The sequence below is a fragment of the Leptonotus elevatus genome, chromosome 13 (genome assembly GCF_054856555.1).
Source record: "Leptonotus elevatus isolate MCC_2025b chromosome 13, RoL_Lele_1.0, whole genome shotgun sequence".
NCBI classification, from domain to species: domain Eukaryota; kingdom Metazoa; phylum Chordata; class Actinopteri; order Syngnathiformes; family Syngnathidae; genus Leptonotus; species Leptonotus elevatus.
This window is the reverse complement of record NC_141251.1, coordinates 20,440,369-20,460,752: the sequence shown is the minus strand read 5'-3', so window position 1 is coordinate 20,460,752 and position 20,384 is coordinate 20,440,369. Positions and strand designations below refer to the sequence as shown.

The window sequence follows — 20,384 nt, the reverse complement described above, 5'->3', positions numbered from 1 at the left end:
TGAAAAAGTTTATGAAAAGAGTGTCATGGACCTTCACCTAATACCACCCTCCCAGTCACAGACCAAAACACACACACACACACCCCCACACGCACACCCACACACACACATACCGACAGGTACACAAACACACACACAATACACACACACACAGCATCTCATTAGCTTGCAGTAACTGAATGCTGTTGAAAAAGTCTAACGTGTCTTACGAAAGTTCACGTAGTTCAAAACCCCGCTGGGGATTTTCGGGGTAAAAAGAAAACATGAAATTTAGCGAAGGTAAAAACGACCATGTGGTGGTGAGTTGCTGCTTCAGGCTCACAGGAAGTCAGATGGTATTCACGCCATGTAATACGAGTAGTAGTGTAGTGTACAAAACACGTTCCAGACTTTGAAGCAGGAAAATATATGATGAGTCAAAAGTCAAAACTTTTATAGTGAGACCTCAGTTCAGTAGACCGCAGGTTCCCCCCAAAAATCTATGAAAAAATAAATTAGACTTTTCAGTGCTGTACATTCAGTAAAGTTGCATTTAATCTATACGAACAGTTGTTTTTTTACATTTGACTCATCACTCAACAGATGAAAACATTTCCAAAGTTTATTATTTATAGTACACTTACAAAAGGTCAGGTAACAAAAAGTAGTTTGTATACACACACACACACACACACTGTAAAAACAATAATATAATAGAAAAACAAAACAAAAATCCAGTATTATTTTCTTGACATAATGAAGGCACAAAGCTTCTCTATTTACACAGCAAAGAATATACAGGATATATATATTTTTTTTAAATGTTGGTGAAGGTCATGATCACCTTACACTCATCAGAATTTAGTGGGACTTTGTACAAAATTGCATGGTAATTAGTATGAAATCAACACATTACAACAAAAATTCAATGTCAAAAGGTAATTAATTTGCTGTTGCTGGGAAATTAGTATATAGCACTTTTTTGTGCAAATTCTAACTAAATCTCAATTTATCGAGAATACTTTGCACCCATCATACATTGCCACAATGCTTCCAACGATTGACCCTTTTTACAGCCCTAAAAAAGTGATTGTGTTGAATTCATAATCGACTAAATACAATATTTTAGAAATAACAAATAAAAAGATCACAAGGAGAGGCACATTTGTTTTATGTTTTACATGTCAAAGTCTGTCAGTAACACAGAGATAAATACTCAAAATAAGTCATATTTTTAAAAGCAGTGCACAAACACACACTCACAAGCACTCGCTCAAGTTCATTTTTGTATCCCAACCTGAGACAATGACTTAATTAATCAAACTTATTGAATGTTTTGGCCAAAGTCATAATGACACACTTGATTGTTTGAACTTAAAGCAAAAAACAACAACCTTGAAATCTTGACAATAATTTCAATGCTACACAGGCTTGTCACGACTTCAATGGTCAATACAACTCAAGAAGTGAATATGTGTAAACATGTCTGAAAATGTAAGAAAAAAACCATTTCATTTTATGTACTCCAGGTCGACTGTTTTCTTTCTTTGCACATTTTGTTCTGTGCCAGCAAGAGAAAAATGGCTGACCAATTTGTCCGTCTACACTTGCCTCTCTTCTGTGCTTAAATTGGCTGAAAAACAAATCATTTTTTCACCCCGAGAGAAAGCACACAAAGTTCCATGCGGTAGGTTTTCCAGCAAATTCAACATTTGGCCATTTTTTTTTTCAAAAAATGAATACCTTAATGGGAGACGCGGACAAATGGCAAAATGAATGCATTACTTTCTAGTCAATGGCCAACTTTTACTGTGACTCAAACGAAGAACTTTTGAATTATCTTGAGCCTGTACATATTTAATACTCTTTTTTTTGTATCTGTTGCTGCTCTGAGTGTAAAGTAGCAGTTATTTAAAAGTTTAAAATTGCCAGCACATGGCATTATATGTTAGCATTTTAAGATAGCGGACATTAGTTAGATAAAATTGTTGCCTTTTTGGTAAAACATTTTGGTGTTTAAATGGACAATGTTTAGCGCTCTTGTTGTATGTATTTCTGCTCCATGTGTGTGTAAATTAGCAGTTGTTTGCAGGTTTCGAATGTATGCCAATTTCCGTTTCACGTCAAGGGCATTGCCCATTATGTTAGCGTTAAGCTAGCGGACTCTGTTAAGTGAAATAATATGGTTTGCGTGAACATTTTTGCCTGTAAATATGCAATGTTTAATTCTCTTCTGAAGGAAACTAAATTACATTAATCTGAGATTGATTACGTGCCTCACAAGGTGCTGCTGTTTTGTTTAGTAACTGCGTTAAAATGGGCGCGGATCTTCTCAAGAGTTATGCCAGATCATATTTGATACAGCAGAGGAAACTCAGTAAGATTTCAGGCTGTAATTTATTCAAGAGACTGTTTACTGACTACACATGTCCTGATGTTTTGGTTAGCGACATAGTTCAAATAGTCTGAAATCGTATTTGATACTATACAGGGAACTCTTTCTCTGTTTTTGTTCTCTCATTTTAGAAACTGTTGAGTGCTTTTGTGGTTAAGGCCCATATAAATAAACTTGACCTCGAGATGCCACAACACTACAGCAAAGCACTACATGAAGCTCCTCAGTTGACTTCACCTTATATAGTTCATTGGCACCAAGAGGCCACAAGATGGCACCAAAATTCAATTCAATGTAATTGGTTACATGGCGGGGGGTTTTTGGGCCATTATTTGAGGAAATAGAGCATTCATTTTTCCTCTTTGTCATCTTACGAGGGATTATAGAGAACCGTGAAATTTTGCAAAAGGTTAACATAAGTATATATATATATGTATTAATATTGTGAGGCTAAAGGTTTCGTATTGTGTGGTTGTGATTGAAAAATGAAATGGGTATTGTTCTTGTCATGTTCCTTCTTAACCTAAAACCCCTCAGCCTTCCTCTCCAAAACTGTTTATCAAGCCCATTGAACAGGAAGCTGGGACAATGTGTTGGACCACCAGGGAGATATCCCCTGCCATTGCCTCCTTCGAACCCTCCCCCAGATGGACAGGAAGTTTAGCTTAGCGCTGTTTAGCTTAGCTCTGATTAGAGGAAGGTTAGAGGAGGGAAGACCAAGTTCACATGTGAATGCCGACGGGAAAACGCAAAAGTGACTTCCGGCTATTGTGACGGTGGCCTTCCAAGCAAGAACAGCAATAAACAAAAATACCTTCTTCACATTTGAGACCTCCACCAAGGCCTAAAGACAGCCTCTTTCTATGTAGTGTTTTTTTCTGACTGTAAGTGTAAGACATACTAGTCAAAAATGAAACATGAAGAAAGTCACACTGGAGTTGCATTTTTGCAAAAAAATAAAAATATTTTCACTACAGTTCAACCTCCACAATTTGGATGACCTAATTTTACGATATAACCTCAAACCTTCCCAATTCACACTTTTTGGGATCAGTCCACTGACCCTTTGTTCCCACGTTATTCAGTCGTTATCTTTTTTTCTTTTTTCTTTTTTTCTTTTTTCTTTTTTTCTTATGGATGTGCTTCCAGCAGCTGCCGGTAGCCAGGGGGATGAGAGGTTAAAGTAGTTAAAGCACCTCAGAGCTGCTGTGTGCTTCCTGAGTTGTGCGTGGCGAGGAGGGCTCTGAGAGTTGAGCTTTCCTCACCAAACAATGAGCGCGATGATGGCTTGTGTCAAACAAAAAAGCACGGGAAAGCAGTGTCAGTAATTGGGCTGGACTATTTCCCGTCACTTGAATTTGACTATAGTTTTTTCTCTCCGCTTCCACTGTGATACACTAGCTTCCAAATGTAAATTAAAACGATCCACATGATCCAGTACAAAAGCTTCTGATAGCTTTGATCAAAACTGTGCATGATTGACTTCATATAGCGTCCCATTGTTGTCCCTAATAAAGTAGACATTGTGTGTGTGTCTGTCTGTGTGTGTGTGTGTGTGTGTGTGTGTGTGTGTGTGTGTGTGTGTGTGTGCGTGTGTGTGTGTGCGTGCGTGTGTACAAATAGATAAAAGCCCAACAAAGGGAAGAAAATGTGCCATATATAACGCGCTCATATGTCAACTCTGATTGGCTCTAACTGTGTCCTTAAATCGCAACTTTGTGCTCATGTAGCCACTTCCTCTCATGGGACATCCTTCCATCTGATTGAATGAAAAGAATGAAGATTGAGAAGAAACAAAAAGACTCTCTCAAAGTCGGCTGTTGTTCCAGTTCCTGTTCAAGTGTCTTGTCGTGTTGGTGTTTTTATGGCTGTTGTTGTAGACTGTAGACCTTTTCTTAATATCTGTAAACAGTAGGCGCCAGGGTACTTCCGGGTGGCAGAAAAGTGATTGACTACCTCTGACGTGAACTGAAAGTATGATAAAAATTGTCTTTTGGGATTAAGTCGACAGATTAATCCAGCAGAAGCTGTGGCAGAGGAGGATAAATTGAGTGGATGTTGTAAATAGTTATACAGAGAACATTGCAAGACTGCCCAGAGGCGTAGTCGCCGCTTCTAAAGAAGACTCGGAACCAAACCTTAATTTTCCGTTGTTTTTGAGTTATTTAGCAAAACATAATAGCTAGCCTGCTTGCTAACACCAGCTCTACAATGTATTTTACCATCAAAAGAAAAAGTTTGTGCCATTAATCAGAGCAAGAGAAAAGTGACTTAGCCAGTTCCTCAAGGATCATGTTAACTAAGCCTGAATTTCCAACACGTCTATTTTTAATCAACTTACTTGTTGAAATGTTAATTACAGCCGGCGTTTCGTCTGCCTTTCAAACTGTTTACCTTACGTAACAACTTTCATACCGACATTTCACACATTCAAACTAGAGCGATACAGAAGAAAGCTGAAATCATAATTCATGCCATTTACCGTTTTCTCAATCGCTCTTCCTTGGCCAAATAGCTGGTTTACTAATGGTGCCATCTGAGGTTTTGCCGCCCGGAAGTACGCGTGGCGACATGATGAAAAGGTCAACTAGTGGTAGTAGTCCGACTCGTCCACGCCATACAACTCAGCCAGGGTCCTGAACCTGGGGCCCCAGTCACTCAGGAAGTCATAGTCCGACTCGGAGCCGCCACTGGAGGAGCTTCCCAGTGAGCTGAGGCTCCCCGCTATGGACTCGGGGCCCTCGTAGCCGTAGATGTGCAGCGTGTCGTACGGGAAGCCTTCGCGGTCGTGGTCCGCATCGTGTTTTTTTACCTCAATCATGGCCGCCATGTCGCCCTTGCAGGTGGAGACAGGTTGCATTTGGTGCTGGTGTGGCTGGGACTTCTGGACCATGGTGTAGAGAGACGGGTGGGGGAGACAGTCTGGGTGGCGGAGGAGGGAGCCGTCGTTGAATGCTGACGTCAGGATGGAGACGTCGTAGCTGGAGGAGAGGGGAAGAGTACAAGTTAGTATTTTTGTAAAGGGAAAAAATAACTTAAGATAAGATTTGAACTGGGCATGTTGCTGTAATGTCGCTGCAAAAAAGACAGTAGACAATTTAAGAAAAATAAAATAAAATGAGAAAATTATTACTTCATATAAGCAAAATCATCTGCCAACAGAACAAGAACATTTTAATTAAATTTACCGCTAAGGTTTTGAACATCCATCCATTTTCTTAACCACTTGTCCTCACAAGGGTCGCGGGCAGTAGGTGAGGTACACTCTGAACTGGTTGCCAGCCAATCGCAGGGCACACAGAGACGAATAACCATCCACACTCACAACCACGCCTATGGACAATTTGGAGTGTTCAATTAGCCTGCCATGCATGTCTTTGGAATGTGGGAGGAAACTGGAGTACCCGGAGAAAACCCACGCAAGCACAGGGAGAACATGCAAACTCCACCCAGGAAAGCCGAAGCCCGGACTCGATCTCAAGTCTTCTACACTGGGAGGCGGACGTGCTAACCAGTCAGCCACCGTGGCGTTAGTCACTTCCTTCACCTTATTAGTGAGCCGCCAGGTTTTGAACAATATAAGAAAATAATACTAGGGCCATATCAACCACAGCTGTCTTGAAAATAGTATTGTTAGACTAAAAACAAGTAACATTGAAACTTTTTCAACCTGTTATATATAAACCTATTTTCTTAAAATGCATACGTATAAGCAGAAGGATCTTGTCTGACAATTTTATTTTAACCATAAATAACTTGTCAAAACAAAATAAGCAAATTTAGGTCAAATTTAAGAAATCATATTTTACTTAAGATTTCAGTTTTTGCAGTGTACTCATAGTGAATAGCAACCAAAAAAGACGAAATATCGTGTGAAAAGAAGACATTTTGGTCACTGAAGTAAAAGAACACAAAGACGGCTTTTGGCCTTTTTGGCATGGAAAAGAGGACATTTGGTCACTAATATAGAAGCAATCAACAGTCCCTAAAAACAGACAAATATGGGCATTCATAATTCTTTGTTGATACCAAAACTGGACGTAGTTGGGTAAAAGAAGACATATGGGTTAAACAGTCACATGCAAATAAAACAATCATTGGTGTCAAATAATGGCCATTTCCAGAAAACAGAGGACATTTGGTCACTCCAGTAAAACAATCAATGTGCTATCTTAGCTTGGGAGATGCGGTTTCAATAATAAAAATCAGTAAATCTGTTTTTGACAAAGTGGATATATCTTGAGAAAAGAGGCTATTTGGTCACTTAGGTAAAGGAATCAACACATTAGACATTAGTTGAAATTGGAAGTTATGGTTTCAAAGAAGCTCCTGAAATGCTTTGATAACTTGAACATATTTAGTGTAAATTTTCTACAATTTATAAAAGTGAACATGGCCTAGTGAAAGACAACATCTGGTCACCGAGGGAGGACAGCCAACACAGTGCAGAGTGAGTGAACTGAAAACCCGCCCAATGACAGCCTTGAAAAAACTGAAATAAACTGAACATAATTGGCCAATAAGGATAGTGAAGGTGATGCCATTTGAGCATTAAACATGAGCAATGCATTAAGCAGGCACTTTTAAATAAGCTTCACATTAGATTAGATTCAGATTACATAAAACTTTAATGATTCCTTTCAGCTAAACTGGGTCACTAAATGATAGGACGTGGCAGAGGGGATAAATATTGCAAACGGAGGAGGATTAAGACGCCATGTGGCTTTTCTTCAAGTACAAAGTGTCTCGCGTGACTAAGTCTGCAAATAAATATTGATACACAAAAAAAAGTGGGATCAAATATCTTTAACGCTGTTTTGATATTTGACCGCAATAAAAATACCTTGAATGTAATTCTTTTACCCAAAAATTGTATATATTTTCCTAAAGTTTCCCAAAATATACACAAAATGAAATTGTTTAAAAATGTGTTGTGTATACAGGTACTACGCAACTCCCGAGAACTGTGTTTATAATGTAAAATATGTGTCTTATCTCAATAACATTTGGTAAAAGTGTATCAACAGCCTATTATTTGTATGAGCTAACATTTTAACAAAACAGCTGTTGCCAGACTAGTCAAGACACCAGGTTGCGTTAGCACTAGCATCGATGCTAACAATACTGTTCACATTTGATGTGCAGTGAATGTACGAACACGCTAAAATTATATTTTTCACCTTTCACATATTATGTTTTGTGGTACAGTGAACCACTGCAACCCTGAATAGCAGAAATCCATAAAAATAGTGGCAAAGGATTACTTTTGTTAAATGAATCTCCTCAATTCACTTAAGTTAGTTTCCTTGGCACCAAGACGCCACCTGATGTAACCAAAGCAATAATGCTATTTTTTTTGTCCCAAGCACATTAACGGTAAATAGTGAGTTTTTCAGAGAACAACAGATAATTGATTAAAAAAAGAAATCTGATTAGGCAAATCCACAAATGCCAATCCGTGAATATGCTGAGATTTACTGTATCAGTAATTATCACAAGAATGGAACAGTCTTGAATCAAAATGGCTGTAGTACATGCATCAACCTTCATGAACCAGGAAGTAATGTACTAACAAAGCAAATACTGCACTTTACTTAATGATTTTTCCACTTTTGTCTTTTTTTTTTTTATCATGCTACTGACTATGTGACCGTATCTTCTGATCTCAAAGCATGCATTTGTTTTGTTTTTTAACCTAAGTTACCAGTTGTCCAGTTTTTAGGAACATTAAAAATTATTTGCTCTAATGATGACATAGAGTTTTTGCGTCCACATACCCGTTGGTGTCCATCTCGCCTCCGCCCTCTTCATCGTAGGTGACAAGCTGCTCATGGATTTCGCCGCTATTCTTCATACCGGCCAGCGAGTCTTTGTGGTAGCGCTTCTTCATTACGAATAGGATGACGATCACTGCAAAAGACAAGATGCACTTTTTCAGTTTTTTGCGAGGAAAAAAATGCCCGGTTTGTTCTGGAAACACGAGGAAAAGTTGTCCCTGCAATTTTTAGATGTTTGACAGACAGACGCGATTAGCAAGTGCGTGAAAACTTGGGCTGGCAAGATTAAAGCGGTCAGCCAACGCTTTTCTGTATAGATGTGGGGAAATTAGGGCAGGAATGAGAATGGGGTCATGAAGGAAGCAAGCATGAAGGATGTGGAAGGAAGGCGGTGCGCTAACAAGGGAGTGAGCCTGGAAAACAGACGGGAAAATGAGCAGCCGAACGGTTTTAGGTATATGCGAAGTTTGCCTCGAGCGCGAGAAGCTCTAAAAACACACAGCGACGACTCGGCAAGGACGGGAAGGCGGATGGAGGGAATATCAATGAGGAAAAGGCGGCAAAGAAGTGAAGGACCAAGTGAGAGAAGCTATGGACGGAGAGTGTTAAGAACAGAAAACAAGAGAAGAAAGACATTGAGAGGGGAATGTGAAGGAAAAAAGCAAGAGAAAGAGGAGGGATGAAGTGAATGACTATGCAAGAAGACAAAGCGAAGCACAAAAAGGAGGGGGAAGTAAAGGACGCTTCTGCCATTAGATTAAGGCCACGAGCTCTGGGATCCTGACATGAACCACTCTCTCCCTCACTCTCTTTCTGGACGTTTGACATTAGCTTTGCCTTTTAGCGCCGAGCGGGCGAGCGCGCCTCATTCCAGTATGCTTGGGAAAGCAACAGATTAATCTTTTACAACACATGCTCCACACTTTATTAAGCCTGACAGATAGCCGACTCGGAAGAAGAAAAAGGAGAAGAAAGACGAGAAAACCAGTGAGAAAATGTTCTTATTTTTCAGGGGTCAAATGCGACTTGTGGCGAACAGGGAGCTAGCGCGACGGCACTAAATTGCTTCGGGGCGCGGCAGATAATGACAAGAGCGTTAAATAGTTAATCTGGCCTGTGGTGAGAGGGTTTGATAAAGAGAAGGAGACCCAGTGGGACTGGAGAATAAAAAGAATTGGTGCATATTAATAGTTCATCCACTTAATGTTTGCCGCTGTTTGATAAGCAGACGGTACCTAAAATGCTGATAAACTCCTCATTAACGCTGCTATTCTTCACACGCTTTTCCCACACTTTTCTCTTTCATTCCATCCTGCATCTCTTCATTTAGTCTTCCCAGACAAACTTCCCCACCCATTGTTATGCTTTGTAAAGTCCCAAGATCCCAATCAATCAAAATTTCAACCACGGTTGACTGTCTTTTTTACGCCGTGTCATCAGCCGTAACACTCTTCTCTCGACAAAGCAGGGAGTAGAAAGTACAAATCTGTTCAGTTCAGTCTTCAGGAAAAGAGAATGCTCAGTTTACCTGACGATATCTGACAGATCTACTCAAGTGCAGCAACAAAGTTATTAGTGCTCTACCCCCCGTTGTGACAAGTGTGTTGATTGAGTCAAAGTACAAGGCGGTACGGCAAGGGGGCGAAGGGATCAAAGAGAATAGCAGTGCGTTGGAAACTGCGGGCGTTGTTTTCCGCATCTGTCCCTGCATTATTCATTAAACCAACAACGCCAGGAGGCGGGAAAGTTCTCCCACGTGAAAGGCGATGGCAAAGCAAGAGCGAACACGACGTGAAATTAAAGGGGTTGAAGTCAACACTAATTTCAGGATTGTTAGGTACAACAGCAGTGTAAAAAGGGCAGAGTGGACTTGTAGACCCTTTCACACTGCCCGTTTTCCACCTTGTTTTATAGATACGATCAGAGCGGGATGTTGGCTGTGTGAAAAGGGATAGCGGAAGCAACAACAGGGGTGTCAAATTCAACCCCCGGCACTCAATTCTCCAATCCCATGTTGTGTTGAAAGCAACTGTTGTCGTTTGACTAGTATTGATCCAGCGATTATCCAGCAACTCTGCAAATAAGGGGCGTCTGATACATCCCAGAAACAGGGATAGTAGAAATTGAATGACACATTTTCGGGCTCTGTAGATATCAGTATTAGAGATGTAACAGAGACATGATGCTGATTGTGTGAAAGGGGATATGAGAAAGCTGGGACAGGGGTGTGAAGTGTGTGAAAACCTGACATTCGTTTCTTGAAAACAATTCTCACTATTGTTTTGGCAATTTACCATAAACTTTGTATGAAAGGGGCTGCCACTGCCTATTCTCTGACCTTTTCCAGGGTCATTGGTCTGTGTGAAAGGCAAGTGTGAAAGGCAAGTTTAACACTCAACAATGACTTTCACCAACTTGGTCTGTTGGAAGCATTGTACTGATAGGGGCTTCAGATACTGCCTCAGAAGCTGGGAAATTCATGGGTCAACGTCTATCCCCTTCTAGTCTCTTTCACACAGTTTATTTTACGCATTTTCCTGCATTGTTCTTCTATGGGAAATAAAATAGCTGAAAGCAGAGGCCAGGCCGTGATATTTAACATTTGACATTACTCCTGGCTCGGCAGGTTTTGATTTGCTATTTAACTGAATGCATGAAAGGGGCTTATCTTATCAATTTTCTGTTTGAAATTTTGTGTGAAAGGTAAAGTCAACCAACTTCTTAGATTATATCAGAGTAGCTCATGGCTGGCTACATTAAAACCCAGGACCAGAGGTATGTAGTTGAACACCTGAGAGTCACTGCTCTTGCCCTATTGTGTTGAAAAGCAATTTTCGCTGTATGACAAATACTGAGCACTATTTATTTTCTGCCTTTTACCGCTGGTCTATTGCAATCACCAGTGGTATGCAAGCTCTCTCTTGTGGTACACGAAAGAATGACTGCCTAAGTAAATCATTTTTTTTTAGGTGATACCTGTGAACCATTATACTAAACAGATAAGCAACATGTTTTTTTCTCCATCTATTTAAGATGGTAAGTCAAAAGTCTCTGGTGTTAAGGGCTTTAAAGTTGCCATTACGGTACTTAGAACTGACCGAGTATGGTGAGTATGCAGAGAAGAATAGCGATGAGGACGTGGACGCTCACTCCCATCTTCTGAGCTACGGCCTTGCACTGTGTCGGGATGCGTCTGCCGTCGCAGCGGCACGCCTACAAAAGGCAACATTAAGTAAATTTAGAGAATCACGGCCTTAAGTTATGTTGTGATTCATAGAGACATAAATACATACCTTGATAGCCAGTTTGGTGATACTAGTCTGGATGGGTCGTCCTCCATCACTGATGCTCACATCCACGCTGTAATCTGTGGGATCGTCCAGGTTGAACGGTCCCTGTTTGACCAGGACGTATGCGGTATTGTCTGGACACAAGTAGATGACAAATATTTGTTACTTCCCACCACCGTCAATGGGCTACCTTTTTGGAAACAAAAAAAGCAGATACAACCAAGGCAAGCATGCAACGTAAAACTTCCATCCAACAATGAAGCCATTAGTCAAGCAGTCAAAGCTTCCTGCTCGGGAGTCCGGTGTTTTTTCTCTCCACAATGTACAAATGGCTTGAGGAATTCTAGAGCTGACAATGGCAGGAAAACAGGAGCCTCGCCGTCTCAAAGAAATACAGAACTAAGTTTAAACAATCTTGTTGACATTCAAACTTTTCAAGACATCTTTGGCTTGGTGACTCCTGGTCATATTCTCCCATGAGTTTAACTCCGAAACCACATTTGCATAGGTGTTCGTAGAAACATACACATTGCATTGGTCTTTAAAAGGTCATGAGGGAATCTCAATAACATAAGAAACAGCAGACATCCAAAAAGTTTGATTGGTTGTACTGTGTATATATTTTTTCAATCTGTGAATGAGTCTTATCAGAGGCGAAACAATCTTTCAATTTTCCATAAAACATTGATTGAAGATTTAACATTACCAGCACATTTCAAAAAATTATGTATAGTTAATTTTATTGGTGTGGCTCAAATTTGACCGAGAACATTTGACTAAAGATTTTTTGTTGTTGACCATAATGTGGTGAAAGTAGATTAATTGATGACATTGTTTAATTTTAGTTCACTCATTTTGACGAACAGGCATTGGAACTAATAATAAAAATACATCTCAATAATAGGCTAATTGTAGTTATTGTAGTTAACGACATTCCTGCTTATGTTTCTGAGCTGGCAGGTCTCATCTTGTGTTCCGTAAAGAGTGTTGATGGCAGGATATCAGAGCCAGGCTAAGACAAACAACAACAACAAAATCATACAGCTTTTATGCTAAGTTCTCATTAGCACAGATTTTGTCCGTTTATTATAGCACAGAACACAGAAAACCAAATTTTACTTTACACTGCTACCCCTACCGCTGGTATAAATCGATCGGAATAGCAAAAGCTAATGAGGCTAACCATTATTCTCATTCACAACCAGCATATTTTCATATTTGCAGACCCGTGCAGAAGACTGTCGGGGACATTTGACTGCTCCACAGTGTGCTATCATTATTGTTAGCTATATCGTACTTTGTAAATTAGTCGAAATTAGTGTAAAGATGCCAAAAACGCTTAGCAATTAGTCAACTTCAAGCGTCAATATGCATCAATATGTCGATCCGGTGAAGTGAAGTCGACTAATCGTTTCAACTCCTTGAATATACGTAAGGAAAATGAACAATATGTAAAGGTTGAGGGTATTCATCCCAGCACAGTCTGGTTCCTTTGACGAGTGTGAGAACTCTGACTCCAAACAATCCACAAAGTCATGAAAGTTACAGTAACGCACTGTTGTGCTTCACACACTAGCTGTCCTTAGCCACTCACAACACACTTCAGAACACAACACAAAACATCCCGCTAGACAGCCTCCATTTTATGTTGCTACTGTCCAATTTAAAACATGTAGAGTCTCGAAGGGTGTGTCAATAAAATATCTAAACATCTTCTGTCCTGCACCTCCCCATCTCGCTCATCTTTGTTTGACGGGAAAGTCTCCGCCGTCTCCCCAGATTGTCCCGCATCCTCTCAGTCTTTTCTTCACACTCTGTTGAATCTCATTATCACGTCTCGTCGCACTTTTGTGTTTGCTTGGCAGTCTAATGCAGCGAAATCCATGTCGACACCGGCGGCTGTCACTTCCCCGCCATCAGGGAAAGTGACGAGAGAGAGAGGGAGTGGTGGTGCTATCGGAGGTTAGGTGGCGACTTGGACCGGGGCGAGGTGGTGTAAGTGGCCTTGTACTGCATAAATATTTGACAGGGGCGACACTTTGCAGCTCTTGTGTGTGTAAAGCGCGTGTTAAGTGGTGCGAGGAGACGACGCATGACATGTTGTGAAATGCACTCATCGCTCATATCTCCTTCCATGTGTCTTTTTAAATCCATCCATCCAACCTCTACAACAGCTTCTAAAATGTGTGAGAGGAACTTTACTTTTACCTCCCTTATTTTTATATCCACTTCTAAAATGTCCAAATTTTCATAGTGAAATGAAGAGATTTCTTCTTAAAAATTTGCTAATTTTTTAGTTCACTTTCTTGTGAAATGTTTTAAATATATTTTCGAGATGAACCTTGGTGAAGGTCTGCTGAGTGCCGTTGTCATTATTATTCGTCATCCTCGATCCAGTGATCTATCTCTCCTAATCCTCATCATCCTCCCCCCTGGCTTCCTTTCATCTTTTTTCTTCCAAATCATCCTCATCTGTCTTCCCTCCGTCATCGCTACAGCATGTCGGCCCCCCCTCGGGCACTAGCACGCAGGAAATGGATGAAGCCACTCCCAACCTTCTTGTTTATCTTTCTGACGCGCGGTGTGTTATTTCAGGTTTGACTCGGATTAAATGGCAACGCTTCACCTGAGTGTCTCGCGTGACGACCTGCAGCGTTCATCTGTGCGCACCTTTAATAGAGGATAAGAACAACTGGTTACGCTTTGCTGTCATCTTTCATGTATTTTTTTGGGTATGATCAAAAAAGAGATTTTGGCTCAAGACGTTTTGTGTCCAAAAGATAGCGATCTGATGCAACCAGGAATCAAATGTTACAGTTGGACTAATAGCTGGAACACACATTTCTCAACCAAATGGTGGGAGGATCACTATTCATTCACGTTCAGGCTTTTGAAGATGACATCATCTTTTCTGAAATTAGTAAGTGACTGCTGAAGAGCAAGTTCCATTCAAGTAAATGAGACCAAATTCAAACTGTTCAGCTCATTTAGAACACCTTGAGGGGCCAGGCTCATTTCCATATTCTGACAATTCCCTCATTCCCCAAAATTCTGTTCAGTATCAGCTCTTGAGCATTCACATGCAATTTCTACACAAATTGCATTCTCTGGTTACAGTGTGATGTTCAACAGCAAAGTGGGATCTTCGGTGCGCTCACCACCTGATGAAAACTTGCATTGCAATTTAACATCACCCATCTGTCTATGATTGATTGAATTTGATAGATCCAATAGTTCCCATGAAGAGAGGGTTAACACATAACAACTGTCATTTTTAGACAGACATTTCCCATTGCAGTGAGAGTCTGGTGTTTCTTGACGAATATCCAATGTATCCAGATGATGATGAGTCACAAGTGCGATTCAACATCACCCATCTGTCTTCTATACCTGGTTCAAATTTGGTGGCTCTTGAGCAAATAGGAAGTGTTTGTTCTGGAACGACTCCGGGAAATGGGCCAAATCCCACTCCCAAAAAAAAAAAAAAAATGGCTGACTACCTGTGCGTTTCACAATACGGTTTCTATTTAGATTTCCGTGCGTCCTGTCATGACCATGCACGCCTGATTGGTGCCAACACTGATACAGTTTTTCTGCCCATTTGCTTGTTGTACATCAGGACATCTGTACATTACATCCAATATGTGCTGACTCCATCACCAGACAGTACTTTACACCACAGACGTCAAAGCCCTCAAGTGGGTACCAGAAGCATAGCTAAGCTATCTGAATGGCTTACTGCCAAACTTACTGCCAAAGTCTCTGATGGAGAAGTTGGAGCTGGGAGAAGCCAGGATGAAGGTGAATGAGGCTGGCTGGTCATCCTTATCGGTGGCCCTCAACGTCCCAACGACCTGCGGAAACAAAGTTTAAATTGGCTATTTTTTTTTAAACAAAATTACAAATATACTAGACTTGGAAGGACAGCCAACACAACATCTGTATCAACAGATGTTGTGCAACAAAAATAGAAACGTATTCAATGAAAAAAATATATATATATATATTAGAAGGGAAACAGAACTCCCCCCCCCAAAGATATTAGACAAAAATATAAAATAATAGGAACTGAGATGAAAAAAAATGTTATGAAAATTGTAGATTAAAATAAACCTTTTTTTTTAAGTAAATAAATGGAAAACACAAATTCGAGATACAGAGTATATATTAGACTAAAAAATATTAAATTAGCTATAAAATTTAAATACAAAACTATGAAAAATCTGCCCAAAATGGGTTGGAAAATACACAATTATTGGGAAAATACTTAATATTTAATTTAAAAAAACTAATTAAACAAATATTACAAAATATTAGGTAAAAATATGAATGAGGAAAATATAAACGTAAATATTTGAAACTAAAACAATTCCGAGACAAAAATATGATTTATTTTTTAAAACGTAAATAATATTGGAAATAATCTTAAAACAATTTTACTCCTAAATAATTTTATCATGGAAAATATTCTGCAGAATGAAATACAAATGTAAAACAATGAAATGAGAAAAAGTACGTTTATTGTGCACTGTAACCCAAACCAGCTCACCGCTGTGCTCCCAAACATAACGATGTCTTATAATTTGTACAACTAAATTGGAAAAGAAGAAGACGAAGAAGAAAAAGAAGAAGAAAATGAAAGTGCCTCTAATTAACTTAAAATATAGTTCAGATGTTCTAGTTGAGTTAATGGTAAAAGTTTTGAAATTATTTAAATTGTTCATAAACATAACTTACTGTATTTGCGGCGTCATTCTCACACACAAAGATCTCGTCCACATCCAATTCGGGCTTGTTGTCATTGACGTCCTCCACGACGATGTTGACTTTGACAAACGACTCTAAACCTGCAATCAACCAACAAAAAATCACTGAGCGCCACATTGAGCTGCCTGCAGGCGTTGCTTTTGACTGCGCTGCCAGCTGAAAAGAAATCAACTGTAGCCGGTGTGCAATAATCCCATCATGATCGCACAAAGCCGTCAGCATGTGTCACATGGCCTTCACTCACACGTATTGATTTTTCTTGACTGGTTTTCAAGATGTCTCCTTTTATTGACTTTTAAAATAAATCGCAATTTGAGGGCTTTTTAACATTCAGACCTTGGAGCCCGTTCCATTTAGCACTATGAAGTTTGGTAGACATGTCTATCGTGAGCAGATACACAAACATGTCTCAATAACCTATACTGTAGTGTAAAATACATCCCAAGGCAGCCGTTTTGGTTGTTAGCAGCCATTTTAGGGTTATTTTTGGACATTTTTAGGGGCTTATCCAAGAGATTTTGATGAAGACACATGGGTGACGCTAAATTACAAAATCATTTTGTCACTATTATGCAAATATAGAACACTAGTAGCCTACAATAAATCACTGGGCATTGCTGTTTCATTTTTTCCCCCGCACAAATCCTCACTATTGGTCAGTCCACATGCTTCCGTGGGAGTTATATATATATAAAAAGATATATACATAAGAAATTGGCCACTCTAAAGTGTTGAAAATGGCAGAATAAGTATGATTTTTTTTAGGGGGGGGGGGTACAAGGATTCCTCCTTCGAAGAAGAACTTGTCTTCCAGATTTTGTTCAATTGCTAGCAAATTTCACCCACAAAAATTCTGTCAAATTGCTAAGACTTTTAAGTCCTTCTCCTGGCGCACCTCCCGACTTTTGAGGGGGTACAAGGCCCTATTCATCACTGCTTGCAGCTTTAGTTTCACTTTTATATTCATACCAAAGCTTTTTGCAGATGTTGTCATCGGCTGAGATGATTAAGGCCAATGGACAAAAGGCTTTCTATTTGCAAGCTGTTTATTTGTCACATTAAAGCAGCCTCATCGTTCGTTGCCTCTTTTATCTGCCATTTAATGTAGCGACTATCTTTAGTGCCTTTTTGCGCGCGGTTCACTATATCGGAGACCTTGTCGAGCGGGGCTCGGGGGACCATTGTGCTCCCTAAACATGATGACAAACCACTAAAATAGATCTTTGGATGCTGTTGGCTGCCCGTCTAAAAATACAGACTTTGCTTTGGGAGGCTGCAGACGAACAAAGAGACGCCGTAATGTGATTTTCTGCTCACACTGAGGCTCGGCCAGGTGCGTTGGCAAGGTGTCTGATGCGTATTTTTCCTTGGTGATTGACTACATGCTGCGTTTCCAACACATGCGAGAGAAACTGTGAGTTTGGCCTCCGTAACTGTCTCCCTGAGTGCATGTTATCCGACACATGGCTTCCATTTGCCTGTGAGGAGCTTTTGTTTTGAATTCATAAAAGTGTGTATGTGTGCAAAAGAGGGTGTGTGTGTATGACGCACCACTTGGCTCCTCTTGGGCTTTAACTTGGAACATGTGCGTGGCCTCCAGCTCGCGGTCCAGCGTCCTCAGGGTGGACATCTGCCCTGTGATTGGATTGATAGCGATTGGACAATCCTTGTCCAAGATAGAGTACCTGAGGGCAGGCACAGAGTAGCAACTCATTTTCCTGACAGCATTAGTTCCTCCCTATCACCATATTTTCCTCCATATTCTCAACAGTGTCATAAAACCACAATTGCATATTTGATGCTTGTGTCACAATAGATTCTTACCGGATACTCTTGCCGGCTATGTCCGGATCTCTGGCACTGACGGTGCCAATGTTGTTGAGCAGTCTTTCTTCTGGCACGTTGAAGGTGTACGTTGGCTGTGAAAATACTGGCGGCTCGTCCACATCCAACACCTTGATGTTCACCTGCACATGGTCACCACACGGGGATTTTTCGGTAACGGCATCAGCATATGACTATATGTGTATATTGTATATTGTGTTCCACAGGGTTCAATTTTGGGGCCCCTGCTGGTTTCATTGTATTTGCTGCCCCTGGGTTCCATCTTACTTTATGTACAAGCCGACTAAAGGTGGTGCAGTTATTGATTTGGTGGTAAACTATTATTATAATTTACCTGTGCTGTGGTGACAGCAGTTGCCACGTTGTCAGCGGGAAAGCGCAAGTTTCGCAGGTTTTCCCGCACTTGCACACTGAACGAGTAGCTGTTTCTTGTCTCGTAGTCCAAAGCCTGAAAATCACACAAGTGACAGTTAAAAAAAAAGAGTTTAAAAGGTTTAAAAAGAGTAAAAAAAAACTTTTAAAAAACTAAAAAAAAAAACTCAACATATAAAACAAACATATAGGCAGAAAAAAAATATTAAGTAATATACTGTGTATATAATTTTTAATATTACAAGTTAAAAGTGTTTTTATATATGTATTCCAAAATGTAAGTGATCTTTTTTTAAGGAAGAAAACACTTTAATATTACAACACTAATCATTTCTTCAAGGATGGAACAATCATAATACTACGACAAGATTAAAAAAAAAAGAAGTAGTAATACTGCATTTTCTGGGGTTTAGGTTTAAGTCATAATTGCGAGATTCAAGTGGCATTGTTTTTGGAGAAAAAATATGATTTTAGAGGACTAAAGTAATCATTTAAAACAGTAACAATATCGCAAATGATAGTTGTTTTATAGAATTTTTAAAATGCTATAAAACAGTTATTTTTAGGGGAAAAAGTTGTAAATTACAAAATGAAAGTGTTTTTTTAATACAAATAATTCTATAGTAGCATCTTTTTAAAGAAGTTGCAGTAACACAGGGGTAGTATTTGAGAGAGAAAGGTTATAATGCAAAATTATTACAGTTATTTATAAAAAGTGGTAATATTGTTAGATGAAAATACTTTTTGGGGGATTTTTTTTCTCTTGGGAATTTTGAAAGTTGTGGAACTTGTCCCAATACTTTTGTCCATATTGTTTACGTTTCCAAATGTATTCCATCCATGCTTGTGTTCCGCTTCTACTTTGATGTGAACAAACATCCAACGCTAAGCAGCACCCCACTTTCCCATTCCCGTCCGTCCCTGTTCCGCGGGTATTAGAGGCAGCTTACTGTTCACATTTTCCTTATCAACGGACAGGTAGATGGGACCGTGCTACTAATTGGATTATTCCCGCTAACGAGGACTTCCAAAGGCGACCAGTAAACACCTCTAACGAGCGTGCGGCCCATCGCCGACTAGACGGGCCGTGGAGCCAGAGGATTGGACTTCCCTTCCACGCCGTTGGAATACATTTTGTGCTCTGTGATGTCTCTTAAATACTTTATCTGAAACCTCGCGAGCGTGAAATATCTCCACTCAGCAGACAGGCAATGCCGCACATTGTTATTTATCAAACCGCCTGCGTAAATGTGTGCGAGGGCATTTAAAAGTGTGGCTTTTGCCTCGGATGCTTATGTTCTTTTTTTGCTCGTGGATGTTTTGTAATGCTCGGATGCCACGTTCTATTTATGTGCCTGGAGTCATCCAAGGATAAAAAGATGCTTAAATGTCACAACAAACCACAAACCGATGCAGCTGGAACATAGATGAGCCTCATGGTTCGCAGGGGTTTTTGGGACCAAATACAAATGTCGTGGACCCCATCCCCCCTTATAAGTGTTTTGAATAACCGTCCGGACTAGAGACGGACACTTTGTTAGGACCCATGGTTAGGAACAAGGTTATTTTAGTTAACGAAATGTAACAAAATAACAAAAACTAAAATTGAAAAAATTGTTAACAAAAAAAACAACTAAAATGCTTTTAAAAATGAAAACTAGCTAATTATGTTTTACATTTATGAAACTAACAATTAATAAATGTAATAATAATAACAAATAACAAATAACAAATAATGTAATTACAGTACAGCAAAAATGCCTGTGGACTTATACAGTACCTGATTTGTAACTGGTCGTTAAAAAAAAAGTTATATATTTGTTAATTTTTTACTACACACAGTACTTACTGTGAATGTATTTTGTAAAATCTTGCATGCAAGAAATACACAATAAATAAATAAAAAACAACTAAAACTAATACAAAGAAAAAATAAACTAAAACAAAGTATTTTCGGGG

At 39.6% G+C, this 20,384-nt stretch overlaps 1 protein-coding gene across 1 annotated transcript in view; it reads right to left on the bottom strand.

The window, feature by feature from the left end:
- Positions 1 to 512: 512 nt before the first annotated feature.
- cdh5 (cadherin 5) overlaps positions 513 to 20,384 on the bottom strand; it is a 74,379-nt gene continuing 54,507 nt past the window's right edge. Inside the window, exons 7-15 of the mRNA XM_086093592.1 lie at positions 18,388 to 18,501; positions 18,033 to 18,175; positions 17,760 to 17,893; positions 16,179 to 16,288; positions 15,193 to 15,295; positions 11,445 to 11,575; positions 11,250 to 11,364; positions 8,152 to 8,284; positions 513 to 5,355 (exon numbers count right to left, since the gene is read on the bottom strand). Of these exons, the coding sequence (XP_085949718.1) occupies positions 4,962 to 5,355; positions 8,152 to 8,284; positions 11,250 to 11,364; positions 11,445 to 11,575; positions 15,193 to 15,295; positions 16,179 to 16,288; positions 17,760 to 17,893; positions 18,033 to 18,175; positions 18,388 to 18,501 (1,377 nt within the window). The 3' untranslated portion in view covers positions 513 to 4,961. The remainder of the gene's footprint in view (positions 5,356 to 8,151; positions 8,285 to 11,249; positions 11,365 to 11,444; positions 11,576 to 15,192; positions 15,296 to 16,178; positions 16,289 to 17,759; positions 17,894 to 18,032; positions 18,176 to 18,387; positions 18,502 to 20,384) is intronic.